Genomic DNA, 15,086 nt, shown 5'->3' with positions numbered 1-15,086 from the left:
AATGTGGTTCTCCACAATAAGGACAAGGGTGGTTACCTATAACTTCCTAACAACTCTTATACCGGGGTGGACCTAGTGCATGGGCTACGGGTTCCCGGAAACCCACTAACTCTTGCGTAGACCCTGTATTTATATTAAGAAATTCACTAAATATTGGTAAATATCTTACTGTGAACCCAGTTATTATTATATATTAATATAAAATTACGACAGGAACCCATAAGTCTCAATTCTGGATCCGCCTCTGCTCATATACATCGAAAACGAAAAATATATCATCTTAGAGTGAAAATATTATTAGAAGTAAGTGAGTCTATAATGAGTCCTAATTCTGCCTTTTAAAATATCTTTCTTAAGTGAGCTGCTGCTTTTTCATTTATTCTTTTGTCCACGTTCGAGGTGACGAGCTCGTGGTCGGATTTCGAGTGTAGGTAAAAGACCCCGGTTCACTACTCCGAAGCAGGTCAGCTCATTTCTTTTCTTTATTATTATTATTATTATTATTATTATTATTATTATTATTATTATTATTATATTTAGTTGTGTTTAGAATGAAAATCTGAGTTTGTTTTATTTCCTCTTTTTTGAAGAGTATACCAGCCATCTATTTCGTATTTCGTATTTCGTATTCTGTATTTCATATCTCTTATATATTGTTGTTATTTTTATTATGCATTTTTATGGTACTAATATATCAGCTACTATTGCTTTTTTGAGCCGAGAGTCTCCTGGAAACAGCCTCTCTAACCTTCGGGGTAGGGGTAAGGTCTGCGTACATATTACCCTCCCCAGACCCCACTTGTGGGATTATACTGGGTCGTTGTTGTTGTTTCTTAAGTAACTACATTCGCATTCCATATTAATTTATTCGGTACAGTTTGATATAAATACTCGCTGTGGATAAGGGTAATATATCCATATATAACATGAAGAGGGCACCATTCTCCCTCGTCTGAGGAGACATTCAGTTTTTTACTGTTAGAATTGGTTTTGTGGTCACTAACTCATTCATTCTTTGTTTTCCACTTTATTTTGCGTTCATTTCGGTTTGAAGAAACGTTCAATATCTATATGCTAGATTTGTTTATATTATATTGTGTGGATATGATTTAAAACACAAAAAAAACATGCAATAACACAATTATTTGTCTTTACGTGAATCATACAAGATTTAATTTGCCGTTCTTTTCGACTAATTAGGCAAGGATTAATGTGAGAGAATCACTTCAAAGAACAAATAAACTGAGGTCTATAAATTCCCAAGAAATTCTAATTAGCTTATTCATTCCAAAAATTCAATTACCTTATTAAGAGTATTAGATTTAAGTGTAAAACCCTAAATTATGGCTTTTATGTTCAATTGGAGGCTCAATTTTGCTATTCTACTAGTATTGGGATTGTGTGTTTCTCTAGTCACATCTCGTGCATTGTACGAAGCATCAATTACTGAAAAGCACGAGCAATGGATGACTCAGTATGGACGCGTATACACAGATGATACAGAAAAGACAGAGAGGCTCGAGACCTTCAAACAAAATCTCGAGTATATTGAATCAATCAATAAGGATGTAACACGAACTTATAAATTGGGTATCAATCAATTTGCTGATATGACTAACGAGGAATTCAAAGCCAGTCGTAATGGATACAGAATATCATCTCAGCAGAAGATAAAAACTACATTTTTCCAATACGAAAATGTGACTGTTGCATATAGTATGGATTGGAGAAAAAAAGGTGCAGTTACAAAGATTAAAGACCAAGGACAATGTGGTGAGTAAAACAATTCAATTTCAAATCTTGTTTGCGTTTTACTTTTTAATTTTTGAAAATAAGTCGATAATATTATATTACATACTCGATAGAGGCATTACAAAAATTCATAGGAATATTGTCTAGGCTACTTCGTTACCAATCCTCTCGAGCCGAGGGTCTTTCGAAAACAATCTCTTTACCTCCCCAAGGTAGGGGTAACATATGCATGTATACTACCTAAGTTGTAGGATTTCACTGGATTTGTTGTTGTTGTTGTATACTTGCATTACCAAGTCTAGCCAAATTATTACACATACTTAGGGGCGGGATTATAGGTCAGATTATGGGGTCGTGAACCCAAGGTCTCTCCGTTAAATTAGTGTATTATATATATATATATATATATATATATATATATATATATATATATATATATTGATCTAATATTATCTGCTGGCAAAAAGGTTAAATGATACACTTGGTTGAATGTTAAATTATTTACGATGCACTTAGTTAAATACTGAGTTATTTACCCAAAATAGAGATCGATTCCTACTTAATACTATTTTTTTCTCCTTTCATTAGTAGTGCACATATGTTCTAGAAATTCTAAATCTGCACGTACTAGCCGACTTTTTCTTTCTTTTTTTTTTTGTTGCAATTTACACTATTATGTGGAGAATTATTTAAGACAATGTAAAAATGCAGGATGTTGTTGGGCATTTTCTGCTGTGGCTGCTACAGAAGGAATTAACAAGATCAAAACAGGCAAATTAATTTCATTATCCGAACAAGAACTCGTTGATTGTGACACAAGTTCAAATCAAGGATGTGAAGGAGGTCTTATGGATGATGCATTTAAGTACATTATCAAAAATCATGGACTTACTTCAGAATCTAATTATCCATATAAAGGAATTGATGGCACTTGTAAAACTGAAAAAGAATCGAATCATGTCGCGAAAATTCGTGGTTACAAAGATGTTCCAGAAAATAGTGAATTGGCTTTGCTTAAAGCTGTTGCAAATCAACCTGTATCTGTCGCGATTGATGCTAGTGGATCGGACTTTCAGTTCTACTCGAGTGGTATTTTTACTGGAAAATGTGGAACTGAGTTAGACCATGGTGTTACGACAGTTGGTTATGGTGCAACTAAAGATGGTACAAAATATTGGATCGTGAAGAATTCGTGGGGTGTTAGTTGGGGTGAAAATGGATATATTAGAATGAAAAGAGACATTGTTGCTAAAACAGGACTTTGTGGAATTGCTATGAAAGCTTCTTACCCAATTGCTTAAAACAGGAGTTTGATTGGGTTGTAGTGCCTAAACTAGGACAATTATTTAATTCTGATTATTATTATTATTATTCATTTGCAAATGTGATGTTGGATATTGTTCAATGTAAAGAGGATTCTAACACTGAAAAATTAAATGCATTGTCCTTGCGCGTTCCAGTAGTTTTAGTCCATTACTCAGTATTAGTCTTGCGTTTTCTTATTTTTTTAGATTTTTGTTATTATTTGTTATTTCTTTCATTTCGGTTTCTGATTGTACCACTTCATGTTAGTCTTGTATTATCGCTTCGATTTCCTGATGGGTTTGCTTGTTGTTGCTTTTTTCTTTTATTTTTTTTGAGTGGAGGGTCTACCGGAAACAACATCTATGTCTTCCTATAGGTAAGGGTAAGGTTTGCGTACACATTACCCTTCACAGACCCCACTTGTGTAATTTCACTTATTTGTTGTTATATTACCTTCTCGTCACATTTCTGATACTGTTGTTTGCTCCTGGTGAATACGTTTGGCCAAATATATAAATGGGCAAAATACATAAGTTATCACCTAAATTATGGACCAAAACCCCCTTACGCACTTTCTAACGACAAAAATCATCTTACACACTCAACCTTTTAAAAGTATATCTAATACACATTATTTTTGTCAGATGGCATGCGCGTGTTTAACTAAAACATTGAGCGCGTAAAACCTCTAAATTTGGTCCTTAGTTCAGGTGGTAACAGAGATTTCCAATTAAGAAATTTAAAGTTCCATGGCGCTTACACATCATATCTCTGGACTTACATTCACCTCATATCAAGTAAATGTGTTGTCTCACGCCCCTGCCTTTTGAAATACTGGAGTTGAGCGCTAGGTGCCGGTCAGTACGCAGACATTGGAGTGTGACAATATGAATTAGAATTAAAAAGTTTAAAAATTTTCAAATATAAAAATGTGTCGCTCTTTTTTAAACGAACCAATAAGAAAAATGTGTTACAAAATTGAATATTATTAGCTAGCTATGACGTTACATGGTTTGATAAGGAGGACTTAATAAAGATTCAAGTTCATTTCTCTTTAAAAACAACATAGTACATGACATTCTGTAATACATCCTGTAACAAGGACCTTTAATTTGCATGCACAAAAGCAATTTAAACTAGTACAACAGAAACCTGAAACAGTAACCAAACTAGCACTACAACAACAACCTAGTATGATTCTACAAGTACGGTCTTGGGAGAGTAGTGTGTACCCAGACCTTACCTCTATCCTCGGAGGTTGAAATGTTATTTCTGAAAGACCCTTGACTCAAAAAGATGAAAAGAAACAATAGAACAGTAACAACAACAAAGGCCAGAAAGATAGTAACAACAACCTAAGGATCAAAAAAGTAGATGAAAAAAGCAATAACAATGACATGATACTAAGAATCAGAGCGGAAAAATAGTATGGAAACAACACGTACTACTAGCACTAAAGGTGCTATATGCCTGTATATCCTATAAGCCAAGACATATTAAAATAGGCAATTCCGCGCACAAGACATCTGACGTTCACACAGAGTCCCCGAAAAGGCCGAAATATAGTGAAAATTCAACAATCTAAAGAACAGGATAGGAAGCTAAAGTGGTGATCCCACAAAGACCCCCTTCAATTCCAGTATATCTAGCAATTTTCATGTAACCATTTTCACCCCAACTTGACCCCCAAGAATTCTTGATCAACCAATATTTTGTACCATCATTTTCTATCCCATAACCAATTACAGTAACTGCATGATTTAGTTCTTGACCCTCGCAATTTCCATTGTAAACACCATTTTGATACAGATGAAACTCTTCATTCACAGCAATACCGATAGAAACCGGTTGTTTAGCTACGGCTTTTAACAATGCTGATTCGGTGGAGGGCAGAGTTTCGTAACGATTGATTTTCACTGCAGAATTCATTATCTCTAGGCTTTTGCATGAATCTTGATATTCCTCGTAAGGGTAGTTGGATTCTGTGGCGACGCCGCCATTTTTTATGATGAAATCGTAGGCTGTGGTCATTAGACCGCCGTCGCAGCCGTTGTTTTCGGCGGTGCAATCTAACACTTGTTGTTCGGAGAGTGAAATCAAGTTGTCTGTTGAGAGTTTGTTTGCTCCTTCTAAGGCTGCAACTGCTGAAAATGCCCAGCAACATCCTATATTTCATGCAATTTATCAATGAGTTGGAAGTTTTATGCACATATTTATACCAATCAGATCAATTAGGGGTCCTTTGGTACGATAGATAAGTAAAAACAATCATGGGATAAAATTTATATTAATTCCGCTGTATCCCTTATTTGGCTACTAATTCCGAGGTAAATTATCTCGAAATTAAAAATAGAATCGGGATAATTTATACCCGCCAGAGTTTAGAGTAGTAATCCCAGGATTATACGTTATCCTCGGATAAAGTAGTAAAACTGATAATCCCAGAATTAATATTACATACCAATCAGTCAATAAAAAATAATATCAGGATAACTAATCTCAGCATAACTAATCACAGTATAATTAATTTTAACATAACTAATTCCAGTATATCTCGTCTTCGAACCAGACGACCCCTTATAATGTAATTAATTTCATGACAAACATTAATTGATAATTTGATAAAAATAGTAACTACTACACTATATATAATGTAGGTCAAATACATTATTTGTAGTCTAAAACAAATTTAAATTACCATATATAGTTTAAGTTCCTTGTCAACACTATTGGACAGAGTACTCCATTTTCCGTTTTAGTCTGTTACAGAAAGAATGTATTTTTATATTTAGTATGCTTGCTTCTAATATTGTCGTGTTATCCTTGGTGATACTTCGTTATAACATAATGGCATGACATGTTTAAGATTACAAAATTGAAAGAAACATGTAGTAGTTTACTTAGTAGCGTTTGGACATAAAGTTTGTAATTTTTGAAAAAAGTAGTATTTGAAGTTAAGTTAAAAAATAGTATTGGAGTTTAAAATTATGTTTGGATATGCATTTCACTTGAAAATATGTTGCGGTTTTGTGAGTGGGAAAAAGCAAATTTTTTTGAAAAAGTGATCAATTTCGAAAAATTTCTAAAAACTTTCAAAATTTCATAGACAAACGCATTTTTGAAAAAAAAAATTCTTATGGACAAACGGGGCCTTAAATCCTTTCTCAATACTTGATAAGAAGAGAATATGAAACTTTTCTTGAATAGGAAATTGAGCCTTACCACATTGACCTTGATGTTTAATTCTAGTGACAGCACCACTCTTTCTCCAGTCCATAATAGATGGAACATCACTCAAGTTTTCATACTTAAATGATGACTGAATTTGAGAATAGGAATTAGACAACTTAATTCCAGTAGTATAATAACTCAAAAATTCCTCTGCAGTAAGATCAGCAAATGCATTGATGCCTATTTTGTATGGCTTTTTAATCCCATTATTATTGAAAGACTCAATAAATTTCACATTCTCTTTAAATATATTCAATCTTTTTTCCTTCTCTTCTTCATTTTTGTAAGTACGTCCATGATTTGCCATCCACAACTCATGCTTTTCTAACATGGATAATTCTTGAATATTACGAGAAGTGACTTGAGATTCATACATCCCAATTATCACAAAAAGAAGAATAAATTGCGTCTTTAATCCAAGGACCAAAGCCATATTACAAAAAGAAAAGGATATTGTAATAGAAGTATGTTGTAATAAGATCTTGATTAATAGGCTTATAATAATGTCCTTTGGTATATAGTAGGGTATTTATAGGATGTTAGGAATATTATTTTTCAAAAATTTCCAAGAAAATGGGTCCTGGATTGATGTTGACATATGGAGATGCGTATTTAACAACCTTTGCAGCATGAAATAGGAAATTGATTTCTTTTAGGTTGAGAGCGCTACTTGCAAATATATATATATTCAGTGTCTAAAGTATTGAAATTACTCGAACCAATTTACTATATGTTATATCTTTTACGCTAGGAAATTGAACCCTTGACCTCACACTAGAGGTGCACTTATTAAACATTGCAACGTAGGACTTTTTGAGCTAGGGCGCATAATTTTGAAGATATATAATATTCCTATATATGGTTTTAAAAGTAGAGCATGAATACACATGAACACACCCCTTTCTAGGGGTGTCAATGAATATTTAAAAATCGACTAAACCGATCGAATCGTACCGCACCAAACCAATTTTTAGATTTTTTTAAATAAAATCGTAGGTTTTATATAATTAATCTATAACCATACCGATAATTAGGGTAGTTTTTTTTTTATGAAAATAAACCGAAAAAATACTGAACCGTACCAAATAAATTTATATCGAAAAAATATATTTATATATTAAGTTTAAAAATAACAAAGCATTTAATTTTTCCTTGGGCCTTGGAATTATGAAAACTGTTACAAGCTAACAAGTAATTAAACTCAAAATTCTATTTCCCAAACCATTATACTACTCCTATTGAAACTAAATTATTTTCGGCATATTCACTAGCAAGGCACAAGGTATTCTAGCGATTATGAGTAGCAAACTACAATATATTGAATATGTTTCTTTTCATATGATTTAAATTTGTATTTTTGAATATTTAATCTTCTTTAGACTTTATTCTTGAGTCCCAGCTTACATAATATCTTTCCACTCGTGCGATTTATATTTTCTTTGTCTTTGCTTAATTTCTTTTGTGTTGCTATAAAATAGTTGATGGATCTATATTTTGGTCATCTTTCATATTTTCTTAATCATCACCCTTTAGATAGTAAAAATGTCTAGAGAGTTTTGCTAAGTCCTATAAAAGTACGTATGTTATTACATTTTGCTTCTATTACTGACTTTTAAATATCGAAAATTAACCAAACCATACCGATACCGAAGAGAAACCGATATGATTGGTACAGTTTCTAAAAGCCTAATTTTGGTTATAAATAATAGAATAACCGAAAAAATAATATGGTACAAAAATTTTAAAATAATCTACCGAACTAAACCATTGACACCCCCAGTGGCGGACCTTTGGACATTTGAAGCACCCATTGGCTTAGGCCAAATTATGTAATATATTCATAAATAATACCTAAAAATTTCAATAATTGACCACAAGCACCCACTATGACCACGTTTGCCATCTAGAATTTAAACTAAAATCAGTGAAGCACCCACGACCTATAAATCCTAGATCCGCCACTCGACACCCCTACTCCTTCCACTCAGATACGCCCTGGCCGCCTATGGTGGTTAAAAAGGATAGCATAAGAACTAAGTTGCTTCACCATTTCTAATACAGTTCCTTCGCCTTATATTATTCGAGCTATAACAACAACAACATCGTCATCAACAACAACAACAACAACTATAATATACCTAATATTATTTCAAAAGTAAGGTTTACGGACGATGGGATATACGCAAATCTCATCACTACCTCGTTTGAAGTAGAATGATTGTTTTCAATATATCCTCGGCTTATTATTTTAGCTATCGGCAAGAGAAAAAAAAGTTTCTTTGAGTATCGGATTCTTATCCTATCAATTAAATACTAATTCCACAAGTTCCCACTAATATAACTAGCCCATGAATTGTTATTGCTTCTCCAATAATGTTAGATGCTGATAGCTGTCTATCTTTTAGTCACCCTCTAATGGTGGTTAAAAGGGGAGGTATATATAAGAAAGAAATTGTTTCACGAATTCCTTTAGCTTTTAGAAATTGGATCGTCTTTTACTCTTCTTTCACATTTGCCGCAATTTTCGGGAAGAAAGCATCTAGAAAAAATGACATATACTAGTATATAGTTTACTCAAGAAGACTTATTGGTCTATTATTCGTCAACAGTAGCGTCCATACTATGAGCTCAAGAGGAAAAGCAAACATTGTAGTCTTCTTCACAATAACGATAATATCTAATAATACTCAGCCCTCTTGAGTATACTACGATTTTAACGTTGATTTATGATTATTCATTTATAGCAATATTTCGAATTTACTATGCAAATGATCACTCAATTATTTTAAATTTGTTTGCTCTAATATCCGGGTAACAATTAAACTTGTACTGTGGTTTTAAAGATATGTGATTTAATTCAATACTAATTGATAAACAAGGAATCAAATGTATAAATTAAAGAGTAAAGTAAGACAAACCAGTGTGCAAGCAAGTCTCGACCTTGAGCTATGACAGCCTCAAGGTAGGTTAGTCAGAACAATAAAATAATAAGGCAATTTAGATGAAAAGTAAGCTAGAAAGTGATAGCTCGGGGCCATGACAATAGGTCGCTCTCCCCCTCTACCGGCTGATTCTGAGGAGGCCATAAGGGAAGCCCGAGCTCTGCGAACGTCTGACTTAGGCAGAGTCCCCGGTGAAGAAGATCCTTTCCGGGATTGCTTTACAAGGGTCGATAATGCCGCCGATCTCAACTGCGCATCTACTCTCTTTGAAGAGGCTCAACGTCTTTTCTCTCAAGTAAGCATTAATTCCTTATCGTTGCAATTTCTTTTTACCCCCTTACCCTTAACTGATACTCCCTCTGTTCCAGTTTATGTGAATCTCCTTTTTGGTCCGTTCCAAAAAGAATGACCCCTTTCTAAATTTGGCAACAATTTAGCTTAAACTTACAATTTTACCCTTAATGAGAAGCTTTTATAACCACACAAATACTCTGGGTCCCTTTTTGACTTGTTTAGGACCACAAATTTCAAAATTCTTCATTTTTCCTTAAACTCCGTGCCCAGTCAAACAGGTTCATATAAATTGGAACGTAGGGAGTATCTCTTTTTCTGTGTAGGCCTTGTAACGACCCAAAAAACTGACCCGGTCGTGATGGCGCCTATCGCGAAACTAGGTCAACCGACACAACTCCCGAATCAACCATTATTCAATAACAGCTATTTTTATACCATTTATAAATCAATGATCTCGATGTAAGTTTAAATGAAAAGTGCGGAATAATACACAAGCCCAACATCGGGGTGTCACTAGTCATGAGCATCTACTAAGGTCTAAATACAACAAGAGTCTAAAAATGTACTAAATACAGTTTAATGAAAACAAGAGAAAAGGAAAGCAGTGCTGCGAATGTCGTGAAACCACCTTGCTAACTCTGATGACTCTGCCTCTAAGCAATCAACATCCGCTACCGGGTTCCGGAATACCTGAATCTGCACACAAGGTGCAAGGAGTAATGTGAGTACTCCAACTCAATAAGTAATAAAAGTAAATAAAGTCTGAGCAGTAAGAAATCACGTAAACCACATCATGGCACCACAGCGGATACCGCATGTTTCCAAAACAAGATACAAACCAAATCATCTCGTTCAACTCCCATTTCGGGAAGATCCTTTGAAAATGCCTTTCTAACAGTTTTCAGTAGAAGTTCAGTGAAATTTTTAGTTAAAGTGATGAAAATCATAATCGGCCCCTCAGGCAAAACATAGTTCGTATACAACCCCTCGACAAAATAGAAATTCATAACGATTTCATAACTTAAAAACTTCAGTTTAAACGAAAGTAGTTTAAAGCATTTGTTCAACATTTTCAATAGAGGCTCAGTCTTAAGATGAGTGAAAGCAGTAATTAAATCAACATATTTAATAGAAACTTACTTTAAAGAGGAGTGAAACAAGGAAGTTCATAAACAGGCCTCTCAAGCAAAGTATCACTCGTATACATGTATATATAGCCCCTCGGGCAAGCCTCTCAGTCACTCATGACTCAACTCTTATCAAGCAGCGCTCACACTCAGCACTCACGCTTAATAGGTACCATATAATAACTGATGCGGCATGCAGCCCGATCCATATATCGCTGCGACGTGCAGCCCGATCCATATATATAGTCAATTGTGCTCATTGGGGGTGTGCAGACTCCGGAGGGGCTCCCACAGCCCAAACGCTATATCGCTGCGGCGCGCAGCCCGATCCAACATATCGCTGCGGCGCGCAGCCCGATCCAACATATCGCTGCGACGTGCAGCCCGATCCATATATATATATATATATATATATATTGTTGCGGCGTGCAGCCCGATCCATAAATATATAATCCTCACAACCAGGCCCTCGGCCTCTCTCAGTCATAAATCTCACAATCAGACCCTCGGTCTATCTCAGTCATCAATCTCACAATCAGGCCCTCGGCCTCTCTTAGCCATCAACCTCACAAGTCACTCGGACTATCAGTACAACAGGGCGTTCAACTCAAATATTATTTATAGTGCCAAAATTTAGTAAATAAGGCTGAGTTAGGAAATTTAAAAATAACAGCATGACTGAGTACAATTATTAAGTCAAAATAGTGAGGAAAATAGTAAAAGTCCCATAAGGGTCCAAAACAGTCAGCACGGGGCCCAAACATAGCATTTAGCCCAAAACATGATAATAACAAACAATTTTCAATCAAATACGCAGTTAAACAGTCATACGAGACGGACTAAGTCACAATCCCCACGGTGCACGACCTCACGCTCGTCATCTAGTGTGTGCGTCACCTCAAAATAGCACAACGATGTGAAATCCGGGGTTTTAAACCCTCAGGACAACATTTACAATCATTACTTACCTCTATCCGGTCCAAACTCTAGCTCGCGATGCCTTTGCCTCTCGAATCAGTCTCTAATTGCTCGGAATCTAACCAAATTCAGTCCCACATCATTAATACACGCTAAAGGAACAAAGCCCAAGTAAAAATAATTGAATTAACTTAAAAATTCCGAAATTGACCAAACCTGGCCCCCAGGCCCATGTCTCAGAATCTGATAGAAATCACATCAATAGAATCCTTATACTCTCACGAGTTCGTACATATCAAATACATCAAAATCCGACATCAAATGCCCATTCAAATCCCCAAAAGAACTCTCCAACCTTTCTTCCATTTTCCCCTAATTTCCACTATAATTCCTCAAATTAAATGATGAAATTCAAGACTAAATCCTGGAATTAAACCAAATATGAGTGGATAATACTTATCCTAATAGCTCCACTGAAAATTTCCTCAAATTTCACCTTCTCCCGAGCTCTCTAATGGTTTTTTTGTGATATTGGACTTAAACCCTCTATTTGAACTTATACATTCTGCTCAGTTATTCCTTCATCGCGATCTCGGAATCTGCCTCACGATCGCGAAGCACAAAAATAGACAGCCCTTCATTTACCTTATGCGATCGCAAAACAACACACGCGATCGCAAAGCACAGCCAAGCCAACTCACGCGATCGCGACCATCCCCACGCGATTGCATAGAACAATGCCTTCCACTTCTCACTAGCCCACTTTCTTCTACGCGAACGCGGCCTTGCCCACGCATTCACGAAACACAACTTCTTAAACATCCGCGATCGCGAACCCCTTTTCTGCGAACGCATAGAAAAACTTCACCCCTAGCCACGAAATAGTCTACGTGATCGCGATCCCCTCTACGCGATCGTGAAGAGCATAGTACCTGCAACAAAATACCAGCAAGACTGCTACTTTCAAAACATGAAATTGATCCGTTTAACGACCCAAAACTCACCCGAGGCCTTCGAGACCTCAACCAAACATGCCAACATATCCCATAACATCATTCAAACTTGTTCTAACATTCGGAACGCTCAAAACAACATCAAAACACCAAATTTACATTGGATTCAAGCCTAAGAATTCCAAGAACTTTCAAACTCCACTTTCGATCAAAAAGTCTATCAAACCTCGTCCGAATGACCTGAAATTTTGCACACACATCACAAATGACACAACGGACATACTCCAACTTCCGAAATTCCATTCCGACCCCTACATCAAAATCTCACCTATCAACCGGAAAATGCCAAAATTCTAATTTTGTCAATTCAAGCCTAAACCTTCCACGGACCTCCAAAATACATTTTGATCACGCTCCTAAGTCCCAAATCACCTAATGGAGCTAATCAAATAATGAAAATTCTAATCTGAGATCATATACTAACAAGTCAAAACTTGGTCAAACATTTCAGATTTTAAGCTTCAAACTAAGAACTGTTCTTCCAAATTCATTCCGATTGCCCTGAAAACCAAAACCAATGATTTACATAAGTCATAATACACCACATGAGGCTAGTCATGCCCGAGAACTAGCGAGCAAAGTGCAGAAGCTCAAAATGACAGGTCGGGTTGTTACATCATCCCCCACTTAAACATACGTTCGTCCTCGAACGTGCCCAGAGTTGTTTCGAAAACCATCAAATCACTGTGTAACCTTACCATGCATATACCCGGGGGTGATCCCATGTCACCCTATCTCATATAGGTCCGATAACACAATGTAATTGAAATTTCATAGTCCAACCTAGCCCATAAACCTTAGAACCACATTTCCACTTCTGAAACCATCTACAAGATCAAAATCTCACATCTATACTCTAAATAAGCCTGAACCAGCTATAATAACCCATTCTTGCAACCTCATGTGCAATTACATGACATACCACATAACTCAAACACTTGTAGCGATAACTTCTAATCACAGCAGTTGCTCAAAACATCCGAATTTCGATAATAAGCCTTTTATCAAATAAGGCCTCATTCCAACACTTCTGTATACTGTAAATGATAAATGAAACATGTAAAAAGTCATAACCATTCCTCAAATTAACCATCCGTGAAGCCTCTTCTCCTTTGGCAAGGACCATGGCAAATTTCTGAGCCGAACATCGATAGTATCCTTCCATCACGCTAAAACCGAATCTGTTTGTATTCATTATAGATCCCCAACAATCTCATCTAATCCAACACAACTATACTAGTGACATGACAGATCAATACCATCTAAAACCACAACTCGTGCAATCCGCACACCAATAAGCAACAATCCGAACATACTCAAATCATGAAAATGACTCAAATGAGAGAGTTGTTCCGCAAGCTCACCAGTACCCCCACAACACAATGCTAAGAGCCCATCACACATTGTAGAACCAAAATACATAAATCTAACCCGAAGGATCATACCTCCACATAACCTCGCTACAATGTGCGATCCTATTCAAACACTGACCCACATGAATCGCCTCAAGTCACTATGCTCAAAATCAACAATCACGCACAATTTGATGTCTAGTACCAAGAGTGAATCACCACAACCACGAAGAGGCAAATGACGCAATGCCACACCAGTCCGAAAGAACATACCCAATGCGCAATCAATCATGCAACACCCAGATACCCATCTCACTCAAATTCCGCTATAAAGCCCAAATAGAACCATATCATTTGTGCATATAATCAACTAATCAAAATCCCACGTAGTGTACAAGAGTAACTCACAATGGCACCTCTCTCAACAATGGCAGTTCGGAGTCGACATATCTGACTCGATGTAGAACACACATCCATATTGGCCTACCAATGAACCGCAAATCAATTCTGGTCACCCACAATAGATAAATAACTCTCCGAAAGTTCACAATGACTGAATCATAGCACATAATATCATCTAACTAGCTTGCCCACATCTTCACGGTCCATAACCACGAAATAACTTGTTTATGAGAACTCCCAATCTCCAAATTCATAAAGCACACGAATCATCATATCCGATCCCAACTCCACCGCTCGAATATCTAACACATCCATAATACTCGGTCATCCCACAAGGGGTACTTCTAAAAATTCTTCTGTGCCACAAATTAAACCTTGAATATCAATAGTCGATCAGGCAAGATAGTGCCGCAATACCAATAAAGCATCCATAACTCAAACACATCGCCCTTTCTGAAATGTATACCCTCATCAAGCCAACCCAATCAGTGATCTCATTTATCTAGTCATCAAAAACCGTCCATGCTATCTAAGAATTTATGACCTTCCTTTCAAGACTGAACCGTGACCTTACACATGCAAATCTCAACCCATGCAATATACCACATATACCCTACCATCCAATGATAGATATGAGAACTTCACAATCCACTCCGAGCTACAAGCAACTACGTACTCAACCAGCCAAGAACTTTTCCATTTGATCTCATCTAGGAGAAAATCATTATACATCACATGCTCCTCATGCCA

General features: G+C 36.2%; 2 protein-coding genes across 2 annotated transcripts; one reads left to right on the top strand and one right to left on the bottom strand.

The window, feature by feature from the left end:
• The first annotated feature begins 1,144 nt into the window (after positions 1 to 1,144).
• Positions 1,145 to 3,214, top strand: LOC104244602 (senescence-specific cysteine protease SAG39-like). The gene is made up of 2 exons (XM_009800059.2): positions 1,145 to 1,773; positions 2,464 to 3,214. The coding sequence occupies exons 1-2, from the start codon at positions 1,344 to 1,346 to the stop codon at positions 3,051 to 3,053; spliced, it is 1,020 nt and encodes a 339-aa protein (XP_009798361.1). The 5' UTR covers positions 1,145 to 1,343; the 3' UTR covers positions 3,054 to 3,214.
• A 922-nt stretch (positions 3,215 to 4,136) lies between these two features.
• On the bottom strand, positions 4,137 to 6,767 carry LOC104244601 (senescence-specific cysteine protease SAG39-like). Its single transcript, XM_009800058.2, has 2 exons — positions 6,280 to 6,767; positions 4,137 to 5,222 (listed from the first exon to the last, which is right to left on the bottom strand). Exons 1-2 carry the CDS (start codon positions 6,719 to 6,721, stop codon positions 4,639 to 4,641), a joined length of 1,026 nt encoding a protein of 341 aa, XP_009798360.1. The 5' UTR covers positions 6,722 to 6,767; the 3' UTR covers positions 4,137 to 4,638.
• Between the last annotated feature and the right edge of the window lie 8,319 nt (positions 6,768 to 15,086).

This window comes from Nicotiana sylvestris, chromosome 9 (assembly GCF_000393655.2).
Source record: "Nicotiana sylvestris chromosome 9, ASM39365v2, whole genome shotgun sequence".
Taxonomy (NCBI): Eukaryota; Viridiplantae; Streptophyta; class Magnoliopsida; order Solanales; family Solanaceae; genus Nicotiana; species Nicotiana sylvestris.
This window is presented reverse-complemented; position numbering and strand designations above follow the sequence as displayed.

Bases quoted from the DNA above. Each gene is read 5' to 3' on its own strand.
- LOC104244602 (XM_009800059.2), top strand. From the start codon at position 1,344: ATGGCTTTTATGTTCAATTGGAGGCTCAATTTTGCTATTCTACTAGTA. The intron at 1,774-2,463 runs GTGAGTAAAACA...GTAAAAATGCAG, and splicing joins TAAAGACCAAGGACAATGTG to GATGTTGTTGGGCATTTTCT.
- LOC104244601 (XM_009800058.2), bottom strand. From the start codon at position 6,721: ATGGCTTTGGTCCTTGGATTAAAGACGCAATTTATTCTTCTTTTTGTG. The intron at 5,223-6,279 runs GTAAGGCTCAAT...CATGAAATATAG, and splicing joins TAAACATCAAGGTCAATGTG to GATGTTGCTGGGCATTTTCA.